The following is a 26,876-nucleotide window of genomic DNA, read 5'->3' on the forward strand; positions in this document are numbered from 1 at the left end:
TGAGTTGGACCGCAGAGTGAAGGAAAAGCAGCCAACATATTCTCAGCATATGTGGGAATTCCTTCAAGACTGTTGGAAAAGCATTCTAGGTGAAGCTGGTTGAGAGAATGCTAAAAGTGTGCAAAACTGCCATCAAGGGAATGGGTGGCTACTTTGAAGAATCTCAAATCTATTTTGATTTGTTTAATACTTTTTTGGTTACTACATGATTCCATATGTGTTATTTCATAGTTTTTATGCCATCGCTATTGTTCTACAATGCAGAAAATAGTTTTAAAAATTAAGAAAAACCTTTGAACGTGTGTCCAAACTTTTGACTGGTACTGAATATATTTCTGTCAAAAAATCCAATGTACCTGAAAGAATATAAACTCCATCTCAACTGTAAGATGCTTCTTCTATCACCTTTCAAGTCTATCTGTTACAAAATAGATACCAGATGCCAGAAGCGTTAAAACACCCAAACAGAGTTCTGATGTGACGTGACCTTTCTTTACAAAGCCAACAAACTTCATCCTCCTGTTCTGTGGCTTAGCTGGGGGGAGGTATGTGGGTTTATAAAGGCATATTGATTGCTCAACTTCTTTCTGTCTATTTCCACCTCAGGCTAAACAGGTATACAGAACCACTCAGAACATGTAGAGTGGTAGATACACCCAGTGGGTAGCAGCATTTAGAAGGCAGGGAAACCATGAAGGGATCTCATAGTGTATTTGTATTTGTATATATTAAGGATTCCAATTTTCCTGGGGTCCAAACACATTAAGGCACACATCAGATAACATTATTACACCACTACATCCAGTGGGGCAAAAAAGTATTTAGTCAGCCACCAATTGTGCAAGTTCTCCCACACTGTTCCTGGTGTTTTGGTCCATTCCTCCATGCAGATCTCCTCTAGAGCAGTGATGTTTTGGGGCTGTTGCTGGGCAACACAGACTTTAAACTCCCTCCAAAGATTTTCTATGGGGTTGAGATCTGGGGACTGGCTAGGCCACTCCAGGACCTTGAAATGCTTCTTACGAAGCCCCTCCTTCGATGCCCGGGTGGTGTGTTTGGGATCATTGTCATGCTGAAAGACCCAGCCACGTTTCATCTTCAATGCCCTTGCTGATGGAAGGAGGTTTTCACTCAAAATCTCACGATACATGGCCCCATTCATTCTTTCCTTTACACGGATCAGTCGTCCTGGTCCCTTTGCAGAAAAACAGCCCCAAAGCATGATGTTTCCACCCCCATGCTTCACAGTAGGTATGGTGTTCTTTGGATGCAACTCAGCATTCTTTGTCCTCCAAACACGACGAGTTGAGTTTTTACCAAAAAGTTATATTTTGGTTTCATCTGACCATATGACATTCTCCCAATCTTCTTCTGGATCATCCAAATGCTCTCTAGCAAACTTCAGACGGGCCTGGACATGTACTGGCTTAAGCAGGGGGACACGCCTGACACTGCAGGATTTGAGTCCCTGGCGGCGTAGTGTGTTACTGATGGTAGGCTTTGTTACTTTGGTCCCAGCTCTCTGCAGGTCATTCACTAGGTCCCCCCGTGTGGTTCTGGGATTTTTGCTCACCGTTCTTGTGATCATTTTGACCCCACGGGGTGAGATCTTGTGTGGAGCCCCAGATCGAGGGAGATTATCAGTGGTCTTGTATGTCTTCCATTTCCTAATAATTGCTCCCACAGTTGATTTCTTCAAACCAAGCTGCTTACCTATTGCAGATTCAGTCTTCCCAGCCTGGTGCAGGTCTACAATTTTGTTTCTGGTGTCCTTTGACAGCTCTTTGGTCTTGGCCATAGTGGAGTTTGGAGTGTGACTGTTTGAGGTTGTGGACAGGTGTCTTTTATACTTCTAACAAGTTCAAACAGGTGCCATTAATACAGGTAATGAGTGGAGGACAGAGGAGCCTCTTACAGGTCTGTGAGAGACAGAAATCTTGCTTGTTTGTAGGTGACCAAATACTTATTTTCCACCATCATTTGCAAATAAACAATGTGATTTTATGGATTTTTTTTCTCATTTTGTCTGTCATAGTTGAAGTGTACCTATGATAAATTACAGGCCTCATCTTTTTAAGTGGGAGAACTTGCACAATTGGTGTCTGACTAAATACTTTTTTGCCCCACTGTATCTACAGTACCAAATGTATAATACCACCATACAATAATATTACAATGTACGTGTATGTACAGTGCATGTGCTAGCATGTGTGTGCATATGCGTGTCTGTTCCTGTCTGTGTGTGTATCTCTTCACAGTACCCGCTGTTCCATAAGGTATATATTTTGATCTGGTTTTTAAAATCTGATTCTACTGCTTGCATCAGACACCTGATGTGGAATAGAGTTCCATGAAATCATGGCTCTATGTAGTGCTGTGTGCCTACCTTTGGTCTATTCTTGACTTGGGGATTGTGAAGGGACCTCTGGTGGCATGTCTTGTGGGGTATGTATGGGTGTCTGAGCTGTGTGCTAGTAGTTTAAACAGACAGCTCTGTGCATTCAGCATGTCAACACTTCTTACAAAAACAAGTAGTGAAGAAGTCAATCTCTCCTCCACTTTGAGCCATAAGAGATGTACATGCAAATCATTGATGTTAGCTCTCTGTGTACATTTAAGGGCCAATTGTAATTTTCCGAGGTTCCTCTTTGTGGCACCTGACCACACGGCTGAACAGCAGTCCAGGTGCAACAAAACTAGGGCCTGTAGGACCTGCTTGTTGATAACGTTGTTAAGAAGGCAGAGAAGCACTTTGTTATGGACAGACTTCTCCCCATCTTAGCTACTGTTGTATCAACATGTGTTGACTGTGACAGTTTTACAATCCATAGTTACTCCAAGCAGTTTAGTCACCTAAACTTGCTCAATTTCCACATTAATTATTGCACGATTTAGTTGAGGCTTACGGTTTAATGAATGATTTTGTCCCAAATACAATGTTTTTAGTTTTTCAAATATTTAGGACTAACTTATTCCTTGTCACCCATTCTGAAACTAACTGCAGCTCTTTGTTAAGTGTTGCAGTGATTTCACTCGCTGCAGTAGCTGACGTGTCTAGTGTTGAGTCATCGGCACACTGTACATAGACACACTGGCCTTTCAGGAAGTATTCATACCCCTTGACCTTTTCCCATACTTTGTTGTGTTATAGCCTGAATTTAAAAAGGATTAAATAGATTTTTCCTCACTGGAATACCCACAATACCCGATAATATCAAAGTGGAATGATGTTTTTCAACATTTTTACAGCTGAATTATCATGAAAAGCATAAATGTTTTGAGTAAATAAGTATTCAACCCCTTTGTTTTTGCAAGCCTAAATAAGTTCAGGAGTAAACGTCCGCTTAACAAGTCACATAATAAGTTGCATGGGCTCACTCTGTGTGCAATAATAGTGTTTAACATGATTTTTGAATGACTACCTCTTCCCTGTTCCCCACACTTACAAATATCTACAAAATAACGTCACTCAGGCGAGCAGTGAATTTCAAACACAGATTCAACCACAAAGACCAGGGAGGTTTTCCAATGCCTCGCAAAGAAGAGCACCTATTGGTAGAGGGGTAAAAAAAAAAAAGAAGACAATAAATATTCCTTTGAGCGTGTAAAGTTATTAATTACACTTTGGATGGTGTATCAATACATCCAGTCACAACAAAGATACAGGCGTCCTTCCTAACTCAGTTGCTAGGGAGGGAGGAAACAGCTCAGGGATTTCACCATGAGGCCAATGGTGACTTTAAAACCGTTACAGAGTTTAATGGCTGTGATAGGAGAAAACGAAAACATGCATCCTGTTTGCAATAAGGCACTAAAGTAATAATGCAAAAAATGTGGCAAAGCAATTCACTTTTTGTCCTGAATACAAAGTGTTATGTTTGGGGCAAATCCAATACAACACCTTACCACTCTCTGTATATTTAAGTATAGTGGTCGCTGTATTATGTTAGGGGTATGCTTGTATAGTTAAGGACTGGGCAGTTTTTCAGGTAAAAAAAATTACGGAATAGAGCTAAGCACAGGGAAAAACCTAGAGGAAAACCTGGTTCCGTCTGCTTTCCACCAGACACTGGGAGATTAATTGACCTTTCAGTAGGACAATAACCAGAAACACAAGGCAAATTTACACTGGAGTTGCTTACCAAGAAGACAGTGAATGTTCCTGAGTGGCCGAGTTACAGTTTTGAGTTAAATTGCCTTGAAATACTGCACAATTCAGGTGTGGAAAGCTCTTAGAGACTTACTCAGAAAGACTGACAGCTGTAATCACTGACAAAGGTGGTTCTAACATGTATTGACTCAGGGGGTTGAATAGTCATATAATCAAGATATATTAGTGTTTTTCTTCACGGTTTTTTTTGACAAATGTGGGGGTTTTTTTACAAAGAATTTTGCACATTGATATTACAGAGTACATTTGGTGTACGTCGTTGACAAAAATGTGGAATGAAATTCATTATATCTTACTTTGTAACACAACCAAATGTGAAACATTTCAAGGGGTGTGAATACTTTCTGAAGGCACTGAGTATACGAAACATTAGGAACACCTTTCTAACGCTGAGTAGCACCTACCAGTTTTGCCCTCAGAACAGACTCAATTTCTCTGGCAAGGTCTCAAAAGTGTTCCACAGGGATGCTGGCCTATGTGAACTCCAATGCTTCCCACAGTTGAGACAAGCTGGCTGGATGTCTTTGGGTGGTGGACCATTCTTAATACACACAGGAAACTGTTGAGCTTGAAAAACCCAGCAGCGTTGCAGTTCTTGACACAAACCGGTGCGCCTGGCACCTACTGCTCAAAGGCTCTTAAATCTTGCCCATTCACCCTCTGATTGGCACACATACACAATTCATGTCTCAATTGTTTCAAGGCTTAAACTTCCTTCTTTAACCTGTCGCCTCCCCTTCATCTACACTGATTGAAGTGGATTTATCCAGGCTGTATCACAACCGGCCGTGATTGGGAGTCCCACAGAGCGGTGCACAATTGGCCCAGCATCATCCGGGCTTGGACGGTGTTGGCCATCATTGTAAATAAGAATTTGTTCTTAACTGACTTGCCTAGTTAAATAAAAATAAGAAAAAATGTAAATAATAAAGTGGCATCAATAAGGGATCAGAGCTTTCACCTGGTCAGTCTATGTCATGGACTTCTTAATGGTTTGGACACTCAGTGTACAGTACTGCTAGAATATTCCACAGCACCAGAGAGAGAGTAGCCAGTGAGAACACACACATACACACACACACACACAGACACACATATGTACTGCACGCACACGCAAGCATGGCAAGCTCACACACAAACTTGACATACGCACACACACACCTTCTGACACACACATACCTGTTGCATAATTATCACAGTTTCAGACCCTGAGAGGTCACTACAGGACCATTACCACATGATTTTGATCCCCTGATTTCTAAAAGGAGAAAGAGGCCATGTGCCTCTCTGAATGTTTCATTCTGCACACTCCTCTTTCTGTAACGACTGATAAATAAAGCCAGAGGGCTCGCAGAATGGGATGCTTCTTTTGGTCCTTTATTTTGTATGGAAAATGTCATCTCGTTTTCTCCTTTGATATTTTCCTAGTGAACCGTGAGGTAAGAAGACAGCTTGTTCATGAGGCTTTATTTGGATAGTCCATCTGTAGATGCTATACAGACTATTAGTAACACTTACTAACCCTAAACTTAACCCTTACCTTAACCGTTAACCATCATTCTAAACATATCCCTAACCTTAGCAAGCAGTGGCTTATCAACAGATAGTTTGTTGATTAGTATAACCATCAGTAGAACATTCCCGGATGGACTATCTGAACTATCCAAATAAAGTGTGACCGCTCTTTCCTGAGATAGCTACAAGAGTACCGACTCTACGTTACGATCAAAATCAAATCAATTGCTATTTGTCTCATGCTCCGTAAACAACTGGTGTAGACTAACATTGAAATGCTTACTTGTCGGCCCTTCCCAACATTGCAAAGAGAAAAAAAGACCAGATAATAGAACAACGTTAAAACACGAGGAATAAATACACAATGAGTAACGGCAACTTGGCTGTATAAGTGGGGTACCAGCATCGTGTCGATGTGCAAGGGTACGAGGCAATTGAGGTAGTAGATATGTTGTGTACATAGGTAGGGATAAAGTGACTAGGCAACAGGGTAGATCATAAACAGTAGCAGCAGTGTATGCGATGAGTCCAAATAGTTAAAGGCGCTGCATGGTCAATACGTCGTCTGCATTGCCCGTGCAGCATTTATGATGATACGGCCTACGCAGAACTCTAGGCATTCTAGCACTTCGTCGACCAACGCAACGCTGTTGTCAAGGAAGTTAGTTTGTGTTGATACAGGACATCCCGCTCTCATCTACCGTCAAACCAATCATGTCAATGTGGAGCTAGATATACGTTGCCATCCACATTTTGCCACATTGCTTCTACACCGTGCTTCTACACCTGCATTGCTTGCTGTTTAGGGTTTTAGTCTGGGTTTCTGTACAGCACTTTGAGATATCAGCTGACGTAAGAAGGGCTATATAAATAGGTTTGATTTGATTTGAGAGCCACACAACGATGCGGTACAGAGCTCGATTTGGCCTCTGATGCTCCGTCTTTACGTCACATACGAGTCCTCCGACCACATTTTCAGATCAAAGGATAAATTGGTTTGTGCAAAAGGGTCAATGCAGATAGTCCGGGTAGATATTGAATAATGATACAGCTTCTACCCCCCACGCCATAATACTGCTAAATAGTTCATTATAATTCAACAGTATCACCATGGGTGCCATGGAATTTGTGCTGAGGGGAAAACACTTGCTAGGCCTATACAGTGCGAAAATTAAAAATATATATATGTCAAAAATGTAATTCAATATCAATATGAATTTTGCATAATTCAACAAGGGTATTTTTATTTTATTGTCCTTGAGACCTTCTGACTTGGAGTTGGGCTTGTCTCCTGGTGAAATAGTTTTGGTTAATGCCGCCGCCTAGCGGTCAAATAGTAACATCACACATCGACCCATTTAATGCTGAGGACCAATGAAAACGCCGTACGTTTTCTTAGCGCGGGAAAGAATGATGTCGACAACTACATAGGTAAACTACAGGGAAAAGGCGAAGACACACACCCCACGGAAGCCAGTTTTGAGACGTCGTTTTCGCATAGTTTGTCATTTCATCTTGGCTAATATCCTTCGAGGTGCTATGGCTACAGAACGGAGTCCTGAAATATGTGGGAATGTCCCGGATGTAACGTTGTCAACGCCAAAGGGGAAGGACTTCTCTACAGCAAAAGGGGCTCATAAAAGGTACGAAAATAGTGTTCCACAAAGTCCCAAATCTTGTTAACTGGACAGGGTCATAGCTACCTTTTTATAGCGTGGGGTGACACTATTGTAATTGCTCCACATTCAAGGTACTTTTTCTATCACGGTGTCGTAGTTAGCGTCTATTCAGTTGTTCGCTGAAAGGTTGTGATGCTTCATCTTTGCCGCTAGGTGGCGGTAGTGTAGCGTTATTGAATGTTACACGTTTGAAAACTATACAACGTACAAGGCAAGCAGATTACTTTTTTTTTTAAGATTCTATGATCAAGTACACCTAGAGTAATAAACCAATATATTGAATGGTGCCACACAATGGACTTTTCCACAAGCTAACTGCACTTCCATCAAGGTACAAACTACCTGGCAGAGAGTACTAGTTGCATTTTCATGAATCAATTAAGTTTGTGGCAAAGCAAATTCCATAGTGTGGCACCATTTCAACATCTAGGTTGAATAATCTAGGTTTATTTCACATTTATCATACCATTCCCTCTTGAACACAACTTGATATAACTTTGTGACAGGATCTTGAACGTAATCTTACCTACCTTATCTTTAGGCCTAGATCCCTGATAACCTGGCCAGACTCTTATACACACTGAGATGTGGCATGTGATACTATTCCATCTAGGTTATAGATCAGTGATTTCATTGAATAGGAAATATTCTACTTGTTTTCTTTTTCCTCCCCTTTAGGACCCCATACTCGGGACACACAAAAGTCCATTCCAGCTTCAAATCACCTGTAAGCCTTCTGATGTGGAATTGCTTTTGCATATCACACACACACCACAACATGTTTTGGCATCATCATAGTCCTTGTCTTTCCCCAGGTCCAGACCTCCAGTACTGGCCCTGCCAAGCCTGAAGAAGAGCTAGAGGAACTGAAGAAGAGACGGGCAGAGTTAGACTCTGAGATTACACTGTTGGAGAAAGAGTGCGTACAATGGGGAATAGAGTTGAATAGTAGAGCAGTTTAAATGTCGTTCCTTAAGATGTCCTTCACTGTGGTTATTCTACTGAATGGAGTGAAAATCTTTTACTTGTTGATTAGGTTGTGTGTGTTATCTGATAGTGATGTCCAATATTTGCAATAACATTAACACTTCGGTTTCTATACTGTTATCAGTTCACAAACAACGCATTGGCGGTATAAGATGAAACCATGTCTGTTGAGAGACTAACCAATTCGTGTGGATTTCTACAGTGGGATCAGAGTTGATGAGTTGGAGCAGCACATCGACTTGCTACATGAGTACAACGACATCAAAGACATCGGACAGTCACTAGTAGGCAGAATAGGTGAGGCCTACACACACACACACGTGCGTACACACACACACACACACAGGTGTACACAGTATACAAACGCACACACACACAGATTATCACATTCACTAACTACTCTGCCACAATCTAATCAGCTTTGGTGGTAGTAAAATGTTTTTCTTCCATTCAGTAGAATAGCCATAGTGAAGGACATCTCACGGACTGACCATAATATAATTTCAAACTCTTTTACTTTAGTTATTCAAATAATTTCAACTCTATTCTACTTTTCTGAAAATTACATTGTCAGGCAAGCACAGATCGTGTTGGAAATGATTTCAAACGTGTGTGTGTGTTGCAGCAGCCCTGAGAGGAGTGACCACACGAGACCTGTACGGCCAATTTGGGCTTGAGCTGGATGACTGAGGGAGAGCGAGTGGGTGCCCATCCTATGCTCTGCCCCCTCCAGAACAAGAAGGAGGGGCTAAGTTGCGTTCTTCAACAGTCTTTTCTTTGGTGGGTGTTTGGCGCGGTATGGCCTAATCTATATCGGTATAACCATGTGTGTAGGCAGCACACCGTACACAATTGCCCTCTGGGCCAACAACAAAAGTGGAAATTCAGAACAGTACAGAGTCTAGAATTAATTGTTGCACATCGTTCTCTTCTACTAACCCCCCCCCCCCCCCCCCCCCCCCCGTTTTATGGGTCTTTAGTGTTGACAAAGAACTAAGAGAACGGATTAATCTTAACTTCAAAACGGAATCTACTTGCTCTCCTACATTGCACTCAAAGAGAGTAATGCATTTATTTCCATTAAGTATAGTAATGGTGCACTCTCTGCTTCAGAAGTACAAGGGCAAACTGACATCTGCTCTATTTCTAAATGTAGTGCTGGCAAGATTATTAGTAAAACAAATGTTTTACTTCATAAATGTATTATATTTGCAAATTAAGTTCTGGCAAGTTCCAATAAAATAACAATTTGTGCAGTGTGTTTTGTTTTTGACTGCATGTTTAGAGATAAAGTGAATTGTCCCTCCAGTGTCTTCAGAGGTTTTTGTTGGGCTTGTTTATTGGAGGAGAACGTTCTGTTGAAGATCACTGAGGAGAATGATTGTCACTGATTTAAAAAAAATAAGGTGCCTTGTCATAATCTGTGGAAACCACTAATATTATCTTGAGCTGAAAGTGGCTGTAAGAAGTGCTGCCGCACTTCCCAGATGATCCAATGATTAGTGTGGTTGGCTTTGTGTGTGTTCTCCTCTTTAGCATGAGTCAATGAGCATACCCAGTGGACGCAAGCTAGTTGTTTCAACTTAATTTTTCAACGTGTCATGGACAGTACATTGGATTTGCAAAAAGTCAATGTAAACTTGTTTTGAGGGTGAAATTTCCGCCATAGAATTATCATGGTAACCCATTTTCAACAGACAAACCTTGTATGAAATATATTCAATTTGTGCCTTTGAAACATCAGATCTTCAATGTTCTATCCACTATCGGAAAAAACAAAAGGCTAGGCAGCACCTCCTACTGGAGAATTGATTCATCTACAGCTATCCATTTGGTCTTTCCTTTCCCGAGAATCCATCCACCTGGCAGGTGTGGCATATCAAGAAGCTGATTAACAGCATGATTGTTACACAGGTGCACCTTGTGCTGTGGACAATAAAAGGCCACTCTAAAACGTGCAGATTTGTCACACACAGCAATGCCATACATTTGGAGATTTGGCAGTATGGATGAATGCTGGTTTCAATTGTACGGGCAGATGACAGACAGCGTGTATGGCGTCATGTGGGTGAGCAGCTTGGTGGCGGTGAGGTTATGGAATGGGTAGGTGTTACGAATCCCTTTTGGCCCGACAGTCTAGGGGGGATGGTAATGACGCATAACTCATGCAAATTAGAATTGTGACAAAGTAAAAGTGTGAACGAAATAACCAGGACAACTGAAATCTACCGTCAAACTCAAGGTTTATTTGATAAACACACGGTAATGGGGGGAGCAGGAAAAGGGGCTGAGCTGGACCCAAGGAAAGAAACAATAAGTATACAAAAACACCCCTAAGCTAGACTAGCCTACTTTAACAACAGCTAACTAACCAAAAATACAGTGGGTGGTCCGCCCAGTTCTAACTAGTGTATTTAACAAAGTTCACCTACGGGTAGCGCATGCCCATGGGCGACTTGTCTTGGTTTCCCCTTTTCCCACCAGCAAACACCATACTCACAGGAGATGACAAAGTGATATGGAGGTGCTCAAACAAAAGAGAGGTTTAAGACACAAAGAGAGAGTGAAACACAGAGATCTACATACATGGCATTTTACACAGAGAGATTGAGCTCTAGAGCAAACAACTGATGGGGTTTTTAAACCAAGGGAAAGGAACTGTGATTGGGTAGGAAACAGGAGGAGGTGTGTCTTCTGATTGATGGGTTGATTGTTGACTGATTGGGGAGTGATGATTTTCACCTGTGAGGGGAGAAGGAGAGAAAAGAAACGCACACACAGGATAACTGTATCCGTAACAGTAGGCATAAACTACGGCCAATGAACACATCTCCAACTAAATAAAAAATTAAAGTTAAAGAATAGGATTTTAAGCCAGTGGCTCAGATTAAACTATCCGAGCCTTAGATACATGTCCTTTAAATGTTGGTTGAGTTGTCCACCTAACACAATTCTACGTGACTTTTGTAAATAGCCTATCTTACAAACTAATGTCAAAGTTTTTATTCAACCTTAAAACGAGTAACACAATCCATGGTAACATTGAGGTTACTGTAACTATAAAAGTCTTATGTAATCATAGAAAGTGTGTGTGTTCAAGATAGAATGCAAAGGTTTCTGGTCAGTGGAGATCTTCACATATATAAATATCTGTGCAGAACCTCGAACAGCATTGATCACTTACACAACAATTTTTTTTTTTTAATGTAACCTCAACTGCAATACAGGTCATTTGGTTGTGCTATTAGTTGAAGCACAGTGATAACATATTAAGTTGTTGTATAAATACAACATATCTTACATTGTATTCCCATTTCAACTTTATTGTGCTTTTTTGAGTTTGCGAGTAAAAGGTTGAAATTCCATTAATCAACGTCTCAACCACAAATGACCCGAATTTCCATGTTGAATTGATGTGGTGTGCCCAGTGGTTTCCTCTGACTATAGCCTACCGAACTGGCCAAGTGTTTATTCACACTTCCTGCTTTAGAAAGAGCTTGCAAAATAGCAAGCAACCGCAAGGCACGCTCATTAAATTAAAAAAGGGCTTTCTGTAAATGATTAAGTATTATCCTGTGATAATTTTCGCAGCCTAAAAACAATTGCCTGCACAGTGCCTCACTGACTATATTGCCATAGAAGAATGTGGTTATGGTGTGAAACGAATGCCTTATTGAACCCTGCACCTACCTCGGTCCATATCCGAGCATCCGAACAGTACCAGTGCTGCGCTCTGGTGGAGGCCTGGGTTTATTATGGACAGACTAGAACTACCGTTATGCGCAGGTCTGGTACAGTGAGCGGCTCCCACGATATGACTGTATACGGTGATCTACCCTACCCTAAGATTTGATGATGTGAGGATTTTTACGCGCGTCTCATAGACCCGCATCAGGCCTATGTCACTACCGGGTGGAAACGGTCGTGCACCCACTCGTCTGCAGGGCCGCATTTCCTTGACAGAATTTCTGCTGCAAGCTCCACCTCTATCGGAGTCAATTATAAACTATGGGCGCTGTGATTCGTCGTAGGTCATGCCACTCATCGTTTACACATAACAGTGTATACGAAGGGGGCGGGCTCAACTAAGAAAATTATAGTCATTTGAATTACTGTAGCGAGAGAGCTCATGGCTACAATGAAGCTGAAAAAAAAATTATACTGACGATATGAATTAGCTGATGATTTAGATGGGGGCAAAGTCGAACCAAGGAGGCAGGCGAATTTGATATAATCCTACAGGAGGAAGGGCAGTTCGCTGAAACCCTGGTGTGTGTGCTGTGTGTGTGTTGGGTGTGTGTGTTCCAACGCACAAGTAAAAGCCAGAGAGCGGTGGAAGGCTTTGCTAAGCCGATCAAGGCGGAATTGTAGACTACAAAACGGGTTCCACGTCCGGTGTAATACGCACATTATTGTGATTGTGGGGGACGTGAAACAAGGTATGTCAAAGAAGAACACTCACACCACTTGTCATTTATATTTCCCTCAATGGGCTGGTTTCCGGCTCCATGATTATTTAGTAGCCTAGTGAGGTCCGAATAGCGTAGGCTTCACCAACTGTCCTTTAACAACCTTGCCAGTGTATGGAAGCCTGTGTTTGAATGGACCAGGTTCGAATCTGTTGGACGATTCTATTCCGTTATGTAGAATACCCTAATATTACATGTTGTCCGTGCCAAGAGGGCGTGTGGCCGAAAATCGGCCAGCGTTGACACACTAAATTGAGAGGCTACAGAATAGCCACCACCACTTCCATTCTGGTGTGTATTTCGTTGCGCACTATAGCGACACATGCAACCTTGCTGATGTTGCTATCACCTTATCATAGGTGTCGATCGACACCATGGACGTTCGATCGGATGTACATGATTGAAACCTTTTAGAGATGTAACGGTTCTGATTTATATTTGGTCGGGTCGCGCACATGGAAATAGCTGCTGGTGTTGGTCGAGTCTTTTTTAAATTTCCCATCAGCAGTGAGCCTGCCTCTCTCTCTCTCTCTCTCTCCCTACTACCGCAGTACTGCTGCTGTGATGCTACTGTACGCGCGTTTAAATTTCCGGGATGTAGGCTATAGCTATAGACCATCTATAGATGCGCAGGTTGCCAAACATTCTCATTTTCCAAGCCCCTGCGTAAGTTGTGATGTTGAATGATGATTTATAGCCTAAATAGTCATATTATTTAATCGCAGCTATGTTTAATCATCTTCTGTGGGCCATAGCCTAGGCTACATTATAAATGTATGTAGCCTATTGCCATGCTGGCCAGATGGTGTTATATCCGCTGATGATGAGCACTTTGACGCAAGCGATAATTTGTTATCATAATCATGCTCCCGCCTCCTAACAGAAAATATTATAAATAAGAATCATGTGTTCTTGTTGACACCGATGCATAGATAGTCGCGTCAGATAAAGGTTTCTATCTCATTAACAAAAGGCACTGGCCATATCAGATAGCATTGAGATGGACCAACGTCAACACATTATTGTTACCGCTGGTGTCCTCTGCCCTCTGGCTCTGTGCTGGTTCTGATCTGTTTGTCCAACAGTAAATAATACATTTTTTATGTCATCTGTGAGCCCAAGCTTGCTCTGTAAGTGGACAGATACAATTGTAACAAACAACATTTCTCACCTGTAGCCTACTGCATAGCCTACTGCATACTGACATGACACTAATGGCCCATAGCCAATTTTATAATTCTTTGATACCAAAATATGTCATAGGCAGAGACACCTTTTGGCTTTGTTTTTACGTCAATATGGCGCTGGCCTGGTGCCTGGCCTGGAGAGCCCTTGTGGTCAGGACATTCCCAAACTGGACCTTGCAAAAACAAATCAAAATCACATTTTATTGGTCACATGCTCCGAATACAACAGGTGAAGTGCTTTACTTATGAGCCCATTCCCAACAGTGCAGAGTTTTTAAAAAGTAAGACAAATATTTTAATAGAACAAGGAAATAGTAACACAATGAAAACAATAACAAGGCTACATACAAGGAGTACCAGTACAGAGTCAATGTGCAGGGGTACGAGGTAGGTAGAGGTAATACAGTATGTAGGGGTAAAAGTGACTAGGCAACCAGGATATATAGTAAACAGAGTAGCAGCAGCGTGTGGGAAAGTGTGTCTATATGTGTCGTGTCAATATGCGTGTGTGTGTTTTTTTTGTATGTAGTGTGTGTGTGTTGGAGTGTAGTATGTGTGAGTGTGTGCGTAGAGTCTAGTCAGTGTGCAAAGAGCGAGTGCAAGAGAGTCAGTGCAAAACAATTAAGATAATAAAATAATAGAGGGGGTCAATGTAAATAGTCCGGTTAGCCATTTGTTCAGAAGTCTTATGGCTTGGGGGTAGAAGCTGTTCAGGTGCCTTTTAGTCACAGACTTGGTGCTCTGGTAATCGCTTGCCATGCTGTAGCAGAGAGAACAGTCTATAATTTGGGTGGCTGGAGTCTTAGACATTTTTTAGGGCCTTCCTCTGACACCGCCTGGTACAGAGGTCCTGATTGGCAGGGAGTTCTGCCCCAGGGAAGTACTGGGCTGTACGTACCAACCTCTGTAGCACCTTGCGGCCGGATGCCAAGCAGTTGCCATACTAAGCGGGGATGCAGACAGCCAAGATGCTCTCAATGGTGCAGCTGTAGAACTTTTTGAGCATCTGAGGGCCCGTGTCAGCCTCCTGAGGGTGAAGAGGTGTGGTCGTGCCCTCTTTTAAAAAAAAATATTATTATTATTTTTTTAAATGTAACCTTTATTTAACTAGTTAAGAACAAATGATTTTTTACAATGACGCTTGGCCAATTAACGACTGTGTTGGTGTGTTTGGACCATGATAGGTCCTTAGTGATGTGGACTAGAGGTCGACCGATTATGATTTTTAAACGCCGATAGCGATTATTGGAGGACCAAAAAAGCCGATACCGATTAATCTGCCGATTAAAAAAAAAACAAAAAAACAACGTAACTTAATATAAAACATAAATAAAATCAATTTAGCCTCAAATAAATAATGAAACATGTTCAATTTGGTTTAAATAATGCAAAAAACAAAGTTTTTGTATTTTATAAAGCTTTGACTATTGGATGTTCTTATAGGCACTATAGTATTGCCAGTGTAACAGTATAGCTTCCGTCCCCCTCCTTGCCCCGAACCAGGAACACATAGACAACAGCCACACTCGAAGCATCGTTACCCATCGCTCCACAAAAGCCGCGGTCCTTGCAGCGCAAGGGGAATAACTACTGCAAATCTAAAAGCGAGTGACGTTCGAAACAGTATTAGCGCACACTCAGCTAACTAGCTAGCCATTTCACATTGGTTACTCCATACCTTACTCCAGCCATTAGGCTGATAGGCTTGAAGTCATAAACAGCGCTGTGCTTGCGAAGAGCTGCAGGCAAAACACACAAAAGTGCTGTTTGAATGAATGATTACGGGCCTGCTGCTGCTCAGTCAGACTGCTCTATCAAATCAGACTTAATTATAACATAATAACACACAGAAATACGAGCCTTTGGTCATTAATATGATTGAATCCGGAAACTATCATTTCGAAAACAAAACGTTTATTATTTCAGTGAAATACGGAACCGTTCGGTATTTTATCTAACGGGTGGCATCCCTAAGTCTAAATATTCTTGTTACATTGCACAACCTTCAATGTATGTCATAATTATGTAAAAGTCTGGCAAATTAGTTCGCAATGAGCCAGGCAGCCCAAACTGTTACATATACCCTGACTCTGCGTACAACGAACGTAAGAGAAATGACACAATTTCACCTGGTTAATATTGCCTGCTATACTGGATCAGTAGTTATAACTAGTGATTATGATTGATTGTTTTTTATAAGATAAGTTTAATGCTAGTTAGCAATTTACCTTGGCTTCTACTACATTCGCGTAACAGACAGGCTACTCGTGGAGTGCAGTGGTTAGAGCGTTGGACTAGTTAACTGTGCAGTTGCAAGATTGGAACCCCTGAGCTGACAAGGTGAAAATCTGTCGTTCTGCCCCTGAACAAGGCAGTTAACCCACAGTTCATAGGCAGTCATTGAAAATAAGAATGTGTTCTTACCTGACTTGCCTAGTTAAATAAAAGGTATACAAAAAAATCGGTGCCCAAAAATACCGATTTCCGATTGTTATGACAACTTGAAATCGGCCCTAATTAATCAGCCGACCTCTAATGTGGACACAGAGGAACTTGAAGCTCTCGACCCGCTCTAATACATATTGCAAAGGACACCTTGCTTTTTGAAAGGCTGTGAGGAAAAAACATGTTATGAAGCATTCTTGGAAAAGTTACAAAGCATAAACTAGACCTTTACTTTCGTTCACTTGTAATTTAGCATAAAGCCTATCCAAAAAGACATGTAGAGTAGATCTAAATCTGGAAGTTATAAATAGGTAGGAAGACGTTTAAAGGGGAAAATGGATGTGGAATACAGAGAACCTCCTATAGAGATTTAGAACAGAGAACGTTTGAGGCCCCTCTATTCTGATCGAGAAGAGCATGAATGATCAGAATGGATCAGCAACATCCCGACCCCGACCCCACCATACCCAGCTGTGAATGCTGCTCAGGAAAGGCTCGGAGGCAGCGAATGTCAAAGGTCACATTTTTAGTCTCCTTCCTCATCTAGATAGGCAGGGTGTAGGCCTATGCACGGTTACACTTGACACATCACTAATTCAGTAGACGCTCCTATCCAGAGAGACTTACAAAAAGTGCATTCGGCTAAGGAAGGCGAGTCTACCACACACCACACACCACAGGTTCATTGAAAGTGCAACCTCTGTGCTAGAATAAAATGACATACCAGTAAATGAAAGTAAAGGTCTAGTTTATGCTTTGTAACATTTTATCATGTTTTTTTCCTCACAGCCTTTCAAAAAAAAAATCACGGTGTCCTTTGCAACATGACAGGCAAATGCCATCTCGTCACGTCACCGACTGTACAGTAACTTGTGTTCAGAACTTGGGACCACTGATTTTAAAGCCCTTAGAAAATATTCTTGAAAATTGATAGAATGTGTTGACATTGTGACTTGTGTTTCCTACTCTCCAGGATGATGCGCCTGGCCTGCTGCACTGTCCTGCTCTTCGTGCTCCGTCTCCTGGTGGGCCTGCCCTGGTTCCAAGTCCTCCCCTCCATCCTCATCTTCTACCTGGGCTCTGGAGGTTGGAAGTTCATACACATTTTTGCCAAGACCATCGGCAGAGACGTACAGTGAGTGGGAGTATAGTGTGGGCTGCGGTGTGTGTGTGTGTACCTGTCTACAAGTACACGGGTTTGTTTTTCAAGTCACTCAGAAGCCTGTTTTATGGAAACATGTGTGTCAGTCCTGCTTGGTTTTAAGACCTTTCAAACAACAGATAATTTGACCATGGCTAAATAGTTGTGTAATCGTCTCCAGCAAAAAAAAGCAGCATATTCCTGTAAGACAAGCTAAAGTGTGTGACGGGACGGGGACGGGGACGGGGACGGGGGGGGGACGGGGACTGTTGAGGTTTCTCTGTGTTGTGACTTCACAGCTCGCTCGACAAGACCATTGGCCGACACCTGGAGTGAGTAGGGGGTTAGGGGTATGTGTGTTACGTTCCCCAGCAAGAAAACCAAAAATTGACGCTCAAAAATTAAGGAGAACTAACAAAGAGTCACTGACAACAAGCAAAACTAAACAGTTGTGGTTTTAAGAGGGGTTCTGAAAGACACTCATCTGGGTGTCCACTGAAAGTTGACGAGCAACAGCAACTGAGACCTAAAAGAAACACACCATGAGCGCCCACTTAATTTGCCCAAGAACAAGCAAACAAAATTTAAAACCAAACTTAAAGACAGGAAGCAAAGCAAAAAAGTGGAGCGAAACAACAACAGGAAGTCATTGCTCCTTAAACCAGTTTACAGCTTTGCAGAACAGATCTAAAACAACAAATGCGACTAGGACTAGGAGTGCAAATGTCTCCTACAAGAAAATGATCATATTCCTGTAAGACAAGCTAAAGTGTGTGACAGAGGGAAGAGTTGAGGAGTTAATCAGGTCAGGTATGGAGGGTTATTTCAGAGAGAACAGAGACATAGCGCAGACACACGAGAGAGACAGGTGCTGAGGTTTCTCTGCGTTATAAGCTGTTCACCTTCTTTTTTCTTTTTTTTTTTTTTACCTTTTGTTTATACAGGTTTTTTTCTCATTGAGATAACATCTCTTTTCCAAGAGAGACCTGGTCCAACAGCAGCAGGGGGAACAACGTGTCAGACAAAACCATGGTGACAGGTACAGCCACTACCCCTCGCCCCCATGTAACCTTTCAATGTTTGCAGATCTGAACGGTCTGGAATGGTGTAGTGGTGTTGACCTTACACATCTGCAAACATTGAAGGGGAAGGGGAATCGGTTGTTACCCGTATCTGTCACACTGCTGAGCTGAGTTGAGCTGAGTTGTACTACTCTAGCCTGGTTGTGCGTCCACCATGGTTCAGACAGGAAACGTCACATATTAGTTTAGCCATTCATTCGAAGATTGCAATACACGCAGTACTGTACGTTAGCCTTGGCGTTAGGCTTTGCTCCTTCGGGGCTAGCTCACTGACCGATCATGCGTCATGTAAGATGTATTAATTCCGGCAGAAAACAAGGTACTGCTATACCAATCCCCCTGATCGAAAACAAAAGCAGAGCCCAAACAGGTGGAGGCTGGGGTGGGTGGTGGGAAAGCAGGAATACAGACAGGCATGGCGAGTAACGCATGTTACAGCATTAGCATGTCACCGAGAACACCAGCGCATAGCTTGTGCACGGCAGCCATCGGAGTATGTGTGCGTTAACCTGGTTGACTAATAGACCACCATTTAGTTTTTATTAGGATCCCCATTAGCTGATGCCAAGGCGCTACTCTTCCTGGGGTCCAAACAGGAATGAAAGAAGAAACAACACACCACAGCAATAATCTACATCAGAAACGCAACAAAACATCACACAATACATTGTGCACTATACAAATGTACAATGCTCCATCATTGCCATTACAATATTGCTGTGTGTGTGTGTGTGTGTGTGTGTGTGTGTGTGTGTGTGTGTGTGTGTGTGTGTGTGTGTGTGTGTGTGTGTGTGTGTGTGTGTGTGTGTGTGTGTGTCCACAGCTATATTAAGGTACGGTGATGAATCAAATTGGTGCAATATCAGCTGATGCAACACTCGTGTTTCCTGTATGAGCCTTTTGCTCTTTATTTCAGAAAGGAAACCATTTTATTAGACGATGACAATAGATGCAGCAACATCAGCAGTGGAGCTCGGCTCCTTCAGGGCAGCTCACTGCATGTCCGATATAATAATAACAGGCAGATATCAAGGTATGCTATACCAATCCCCAAAACAGACAATGGACTATGTTCACGGCAGGCGCACGCCACCAAGAGCTTTTAAGATCACCAATATGGTTGCTACTGCATATGTGTGACGTGAAGGATAAACTACGTGTAAGCTACAGCAGGCACACCGTACTGAGATAGCTCCTCAGAAAACCACGATTCGGCTTGTTGGCCATATACCTCACCCCCTCGGGCCTTATTGCTTCATTGCAGAGAGAATGCAAAGAGTGCGCAAAGCTGTCATCAAGGCAAAGGGTGGCTACTTTGAAGAATCTAGAATGTATTTTGATCTGTTTAACACTTTTTTTTTTGTTGGTTACTACGTGATTCTATATGCGTTATATCCTGGTTTTGATGTCTTCACTATTATTCTACAATGTAGAAAATGGTAAACATCAAGAAAACCCCTGAAATGAGTAGGTGTGTCCAAACTTTTGACTGGTGCTGTATATAGTAGTAATGACACGATTAACCATTACTGCAGTAACTCATCTAGGCTTCCACAATCTCTGTTTGTAAGCAGCAGAGGCCAATGATCTTGAGGTTACGCTGGGACCCATTGAGAAGCAGTAGCAGCGTCCATGCTGGAGTGGGCTGTCTGTAGCTCAGAGCTCGCTCTCAACGCTGGTCGAAGGAACCGGAGCCATGATGAGTTGCAGTATCTTGTCATTTTTGCTAGCATCATTGTTCGACAGGGGTTCGCCAGGTGCAGCCCGTGGTCAGCATGCAGTTAGCATAACATGAACGAGAGGACAAAGGCAGTGTTAATTCTAGTGATGACAACTGATGTTCCATTGCTAGTCTTAAATTCTTGGAGTGTATGAGAATACAATTAACATGGGAGTGGTCATAAGCGGCCAGAACTTGAGAGATCATACAATATTTAAAGGGATGGAACATATGGTGTACTTCGGAATGACGAACCCATAAGAGCCATCACACAGACCGCCTCTGGAAAAGCGTCAGTGTAAACCCAACACCATTGCTTTAACGTCAAAGTCAAACTTGTGTTCTAATGAGAGAGGAGAGATACTCTTTGATATACACGATGGTCGCTTCTTCGTAGGCCATGAAGAGGAGGTGGTCAGATGTTATTCCCGAGCATACTACACACGGAAGGGTCCTGACACCTAAAATCAACTGAAACCCTGCTATCGGACCGTTGGTGAGGAAGGCGGCATTCGCCTGAATGAGATTTCTAAAAGGAAACGACACAAGGCGAGAACCAGATGCAGACACAGGAGGCAGATGGTTTTAGCTGTTAATTATAGTCCAAGGGATAGACAGAAGGCAGGCCGGGGACAGGCAAGGGTTCATAGCCAGGGCAGAGTCCAAAAGGGTACAGGGCGGGAGGCAGGCTCGAGGTCAGGGGCAGGCAGAGTGGTCAGGCAGGCTTGAGGTCAGGAGCAGGCAGAGTGGTCAGGCAGGCTCGTGGTCAGGCAGGCAGAGTGGTCAGGGGCAGGCAGAGTGGTCAGGCAGGCTCGAGGTCAGGGAGAGTGGTCAGGCAGGCTCGAGGTCAGGGAGAGTGGTCAGGGAGAGTGGTCAGGCAGGCTCGAGGTCAGGGGCAGGCAGAGTGGTCAGGCAGGCTCGAGGTCAGGGACAGGCAGAGTGGTCAGGCAGGCTCGAGGTCAGGGAGAGTGGTCAGGCAGGCTCGAGGTCAGGGACAGGCAGAGTGGTCAGGCAGGCTCGAGGTTAGGGACAGGCAGAGTGGTCAGGCAGGCGGGCCCAGTGTCAGGGCAGGCAAAGATCAAAATCAGGAAGACGAGAAAACGAGAGACTGGGGAAAAACAGGAGCTGAGAGAGAGAACTTCTGGTTGACTTGGCAAACGAGACGAACTGGCACAGACAGAAAACACAGGTATAAATACACAGGGGATCATGGAGAAGATGGGCGACACCTGGAAGGGGGTGGAGACGAGCACAAGGACAGGTGAAACAGATCAGGGTGTGACAACATGGTTATATGACAGAGAACACCGTACAGAGAGAAGAGCTGACATTAGACTGCGGCAGATCTCCACAGCTCAGCCATGACATACCAAAATATACTGTGCATCTGGAAAGTATTCAGAACCCTTGACTTCTTCCACATTTTCTTACGTTACAGCCAATACCACATAATGACAAAGCAACAAAAAAAAAGGCTCATTTATAAAAAATTTAAAACATCAATATTACATTTATTACAAGTATTCAGACGCTTTACTCAGTACTTTGTTGATATGTGTGGAAACGATCCCAAGCATGGTTTACGCATAGATTTGTGCCTACGCGTGACTGATAAATGAGGCCCCTGGTCTTTTGCCTAAATCTTAAGTGTGAATTGTTAGCTTCTATCTGCAATATTCCAGTCAAGGAAAAGTAACATAATTTGGGATTACCATAGTTTAGGATCAACCGGAAAGATGCTCATTAAACTTCAAGCCTATTAATTGTAACAACAACAAAAACTAAAAGAAGTTGAACCAATGGTTGCAGAGGGATTTATCCCTGAAAGGGTTGAGTGTTGCTATCTACATCTGAGGGGCTCCAGGCTCCAGGCTTCCTTACGCAGCTCAGTCCCAACATCTTGATAACAAAATGGGTAAATCTGTTGACCAGATGCTTTTCAACGTCAGACGGAAAAATCGTACACGTTATATTAGGAAATCTGTCGTTATGAACGCATGAATACGGTGGTGTCCATTTTTGTGGGTTTCCCTACTTTGAATAATACTTTTAAGGTAAATTGGACATTCCTTAATAAATAATACAACTTCAACTTGGAATTTCATCCCTCATATCTTCTCCCGTTTTGGTGGCTTCAATTTGTTTCTGCTTTGCAACTACAACATTCGATGAGATTCCTACAGAATCATCTGCTTTTCATCGACAAGTGTTCTTAGCGTGGTCATTAATATATAACCCTACTTTTTCCCCGCATAGGTATTTCATTTGGAACGATAAGGACATTTTGTATAGAAATGACTTGCTCCCTCAGAACAAGAACAGATACTTTATTTCAAGGGAATGCTGTATCTATTCATGATGTCACAACTTACTGGAATACATTTGTCAATCCTATCTGTTGGGAAAACAAAGTTTGGTTATTACCACTCAAATACCTGCTTGTTAACAAGGTCAAAGAGGTCTCTTTCAGGATGATTTATAAGTGTTACCCTGCGAATCATTACCTGAAGAGACAAACAAAAGACATATTAACGTTAACTCTACTTGTTGTGATGAGCATCCAGAAACAGTTTTGCAGTTATTTAGTCATGGTCTACATGTGTAGCGATTAAGGTAAGGTATTTGTAGATTTACAATTGATGATATTCTTGATGACCTTTGCTAATGTCATATTCATGAATGTAAATTCATTAAAGGGATAGTTCACCCAAATTACAAAATGACAAATGTGTTTTTCCTTAGCCTGTAAGCAGTCATTCGACAAGGTATGACAGCAATCCATGCTTTGGTTTAGTTCGAATTTTAACTTTTTTATTTAACTAGGCAAGTCAGTTAAGAACACATTTTTATTGTACAATGATAGATTACCTCTGCCAAACCCTCCCCTAACCCAGACGACGCTGGGCCAATTGTGCGGAGCCCTATGGGACTCCCGATCACGGCCGGTTGTGATACAGCCCGGGATCGAACCAGGGTCTGTAGTAGCACTGAGATGCAGTGCCACTCGGGAGTAGTTAATTGAAAACAATCACAGTAACATACTCAATTGTTACCCATAAATGATTTGATATTGATATAAAAATGGCTACATTGGACTTTTAAGAATACAGCATAGAATTCTAGAAATTTCTCAATTTGAACTTTGATACCAGATACCAGATGCAAAACAGAGATCGATGGTATTGCTTTATCACTATGTACATCACGTCCACTGCTAAATAGTCAGGAAAAAACATGCGGAACAACATCAGGGTCGTGTTCATTAGGGCACTTAAGTTTAGGTAGTCCCTCCCTGTTTCAAACTGTTTCTGTCTTTTTGGTGCCTAGTGAACACGGCCCAGTTTACTACCATGTCTCAACATTCAGATGAACTTTGTTGTTCTCTTTAGACTCATAGCACCTTTGAGCTGTTGTTGTTGTTGTTGTCGTCGTCCTTAGCACCTTTGAGCTGTTGTTGTTGTTGTCGTCGTCGTATTCTCACCCTATCCTTCACCTCCTTCCACCCCTACAGTGCAGCGGGCGTCCTCATCAAGGTGAAATGGAACGTCAAGCGTCACCTGCGGGAACGAAATACCCTCCCGAAGATCTTCGCAGAGACCGTGCGTCGCCATGGGGACAAGACAGCGCTCATCTTTGAAGGCACCGGCGAGAAGTGGTCCTTCCGGCAGCTGGACGAGTACTCCAACCGCGTGGCCAACCTGCTGCTCCAGAGGGGCTTCGTGGAAGGGGATGTGGTGGCTCTCTTCATGGAGAGCCGGTCCCAGTACGTGGGCCTCTGGCTGGGCATGGCCAAGATTGGTGTGGAGGCGGCCCTGATCAACTTCAACCTGAGGCTGGAGGCCTTGGTGCACTGTGTCACCATTTCCAACGCCAAGGCTGTGGTGTTCGGCAGCGAGCTGACCAAGGGTGAGGAGAGGGGGGGGTGGAGGGAGGAGAGGATGGAGGTCTAGGTGAGGAAGTGGGGGGGATGGAGGGAGTGGACGGAAGGAGTGATTGGTTGAGTGACAGGTTGCTGGAAGCAGGGTGAGGTGGCATTTAATACCCCACTTTTTATTTTAATTTAATATAATATATTATACGCAAAGCGTATAAAAGAGGGGCAAAGTACTGCTTGTTTTAAACCGATTTGACTCCTGATTCTTCGACTCACGCACATTTTCTCTGTCCTTCACATCGGAGTGTTGCTGCAGGCTCTTTGCATGCCATGACCAATCAGATTCACGGAAATTGCAGGTAGCGCGGACCGGGCCCAACGCACAAAGCTCAAGGGGCGCTCTCCACTTTTTTAACACATCACTCACGACCACAGGAGGCAGGCGAGGGGAGGACGGCTCATTATAATGGTTGGAATGGAGTGAATGGAATGGTATCAAACACATGGAAACCATTCCATTTATGTCGTTGCAGACACTTCTATGAGCCCGTTCTCCCCAATTAAGGTGCCACTAGCCGCCTGTGCTCCCGACAGACAAGCAAAAACTCTGAGTTGATATTTTATTAGATCTACAGTTGCATAGGGCAGGACTACACGATGCAAACCTGCATAAAATCAAGCTCAGCCCTGTAACTTTTATTGTCCAATCATGTTGCTTCCTTTGTGTCTGTGTATAGGAACCCCCGCAAGTCCTTAAAATATCATTCATATGAACAAGTACAAGGTTGCCGCAGTTTGACAGGGTTTTCATCCTCCCCGAGGAGTTTCTCAAAACCGTGTGACCTGATTAGAAAAACTGTGGTCCCATCATAGCCCATATTAAACCTTTTTACAAAAGATGAATCACATTATACTGTATGAGGTCTGGAGTTTTACCTGGTTCCGTTACCAGATCAGGAAAAACTACTGGGCCCAGCTATTTATTTTCTTCTCCCCAAACCACTCTGGGACCTGTGGTGCCACCTCTGGCTGAAAGCCTTTGTTTTAAGGAAATTGTATACACCATGGGCTGGTTTTGCAGACAAACAGTGCATTCGGAAAGTATTCAGACCCCTTGACTTTTTCCACATTTTGTTAGTTTTAATTCTAAAATTGTGTCATTCCTAACTTTATCTGCAACGTTATAATCCATTTTGTTGAACTCAAGCTATAATTTCTGCCGCAAGCATATTGCCTTGTACTTCCTCGTTCCTCTCGCTACTGCGCGACACACACATACTGTACACACTTTTATGGTCCTTATATGCTGCTGTTACTCTCTCTTTTATTTTACTCTTATTATTATCTATCCTGATACCTAGTCACTTTAGTTTATTGTCCTTCTGAAAGGTGAATTCATCTCCCAGTGTCTGGTGGAAAGCAGACTGAACCAGGTTATCCTCTAGGATCTTGCCTGTGCTTAGCTCCATTCTGTTTATTTTTTTATCCTGTGAAAACTCCCCAGTCCTTAACCATTACAAGCATACCCATAACATGATGCAGCCACCACTTATTATTATCTATCTATCTATCCTGATGCCTAGTCACTTTACCCTGCTTTCATGTACATATCTACCTCCAATATCTCGTACCCCTGCTCATTGATCTGGTACTGATACTCCCTGTATATAACTCCATTCTTGTGTATTTGATTTTATTCCTCTTCTGTTAAAATTGTATTATTATTATTTTACTCTGCATCGCTCTGCATTCTCTTGGGAAGGGCTTGTAAAGCAAGCATGTCACGGTGAAGTCTATACCCTTTTGTATTCGGCCCGTGTGACAAATGCAATTTGATTTCATTTGGTTCAGAAGCAGTCTAGCCAGTCCACAACAACGTGTCCACTAGCTAGCTAATATACAGTGCCTTGCGAAAGTAGTCGGCCCCCTTGAACTTTGCAACCTTTTGCCACATTTCAGGCTTCAAACATAAAGATATAAAACTGTATTTTTTTGTGAAGAATCAACAACAAGTGGGACACAATCACGAAGTGGAACGACATTTATTGGATATTTCAAACTTTTTTAACAAATCAAAAACTGAAAAATTGGGCGTGCAAAATTATTCAGCCCCTTTACTTTTAGTGCAGCAAACTCTCTCCAGAAGTTCAGTGAGGATCTCTGAATGATCCAATGTTGACCTAAATGACTAATGATGATAAATACAATCCACCTGTGTGTAATCAAGTCTCCGTATAAATGCACCTGCACTGTGATAGTCTCAGAGGTCCGTTAAAAGCGCAGAGAGCATCATGAAGAACAAGGAACACACCAGGCAGGTCCGAGATACTGTTGTGAAGAAGTTTAAAGCCGGATTTGGATACAAAAAGATTTCCCAAGCTTTAAACATCCCAAGGAGCACTGTGCAGGCGATAATATTGAAATGGAAGGAGTATCAGACCACTGCAAATCTACCAAGACCTGGCCGTCCCTCTAAACTTTCAGCTCATACAAGGAGAAGACTGATCAGAGATGCAGCCAAGAGGCCCATGATCACTCTGGATGAACTGCAGAGATCTACAGCTGAGGTGGGAGACTCTGTCCATTGGACAGAGTGGCAAGAAGAA

At 42.8% G+C, this 26,876-nt stretch overlaps 2 protein-coding genes across 3 annotated transcripts in view; both read left to right on the forward strand.

Annotated features, from left to right (window-relative positions):
- The first annotated feature begins 7,037 nt into the window (after nucleotides 1–7,037).
- swi5 (SWI5 homologous recombination repair protein) lies at nucleotides 7,038–9,665 on the forward strand. 2 transcript variants are annotated; one of them, XM_021603105.2, is made up of 5 exons: nucleotides 7,038–7,329; nucleotides 8,044–8,092; nucleotides 8,181–8,284; nucleotides 8,555–8,649; nucleotides 8,981–9,665. In XM_021603105.2, exons 1-5 carry the CDS (start codon nucleotides 7,226–7,228, stop codon nucleotides 9,040–9,042), a joined length of 414 nt encoding a protein of 137 aa, XP_021458780.1. In that variant the 5' UTR covers nucleotides 7,038–7,225; the 3' UTR covers nucleotides 9,043–9,665. The 2 variants fall into 2 exon arrangements, with proteins under 2 accessions (XP_021458780.1, XP_021458779.1); XM_021603104.2 differs by having other exon boundaries at nucleotides 7,042–7,329; nucleotides 8,978–9,665.
- Nucleotides 9,666–12,412: 2,747 nt separating this feature from the next.
- LOC110523945 (long-chain fatty acid transport protein 4) overlaps nucleotides 12,413–26,876 on the forward strand; it is a 28,499-nt gene continuing 14,035 nt past the window's right edge. Inside the window, exons 1-3 of the mRNA XM_036977677.1 lie at nucleotides 12,413–12,791; nucleotides 17,427–17,588; nucleotides 23,908–24,302. Coding sequence (XP_036833572.1) covers nucleotides 17,428–17,588; nucleotides 23,908–24,302 — 556 coding nt within the window. The 5' untranslated portion in view covers nucleotides 12,413–12,791; nucleotide 17,427. The remainder of the gene's footprint in view (nucleotides 12,792–17,426; nucleotides 17,589–23,907; nucleotides 24,303–26,876) is intronic.

The sequence above is a fragment of the Oncorhynchus mykiss genome, chromosome 5 (assembly GCF_013265735.2).
Source record: "Oncorhynchus mykiss isolate Arlee chromosome 5, USDA_OmykA_1.1, whole genome shotgun sequence".
Taxonomy (NCBI): Eukaryota; Metazoa; Chordata; class Actinopteri; order Salmoniformes; family Salmonidae; genus Oncorhynchus; species Oncorhynchus mykiss.

Bases quoted from the DNA above. Each gene is read 5' to 3' on its own strand.
- swi5 (XM_021603104.2), top strand. From the start codon at position 7,226: ATGGCTACAGAACGGAGTCCTGAAATATGTGGGAATGTCCCGGATGTA. The intron at 8,093-8,180 runs GTAAGCCTTCTG...GTCTTTCCCCAG, and splicing joins ATTCCAGCTTCAAATCACCT to GTCCAGACCTCCAGTACTGG. The intron at 8,285-8,554 runs GTGCGTACAATG...GGATTTCTACAG, and splicing joins ATTACACTGTTGGAGAAAGA to TGGGATCAGAGTTGATGAGT.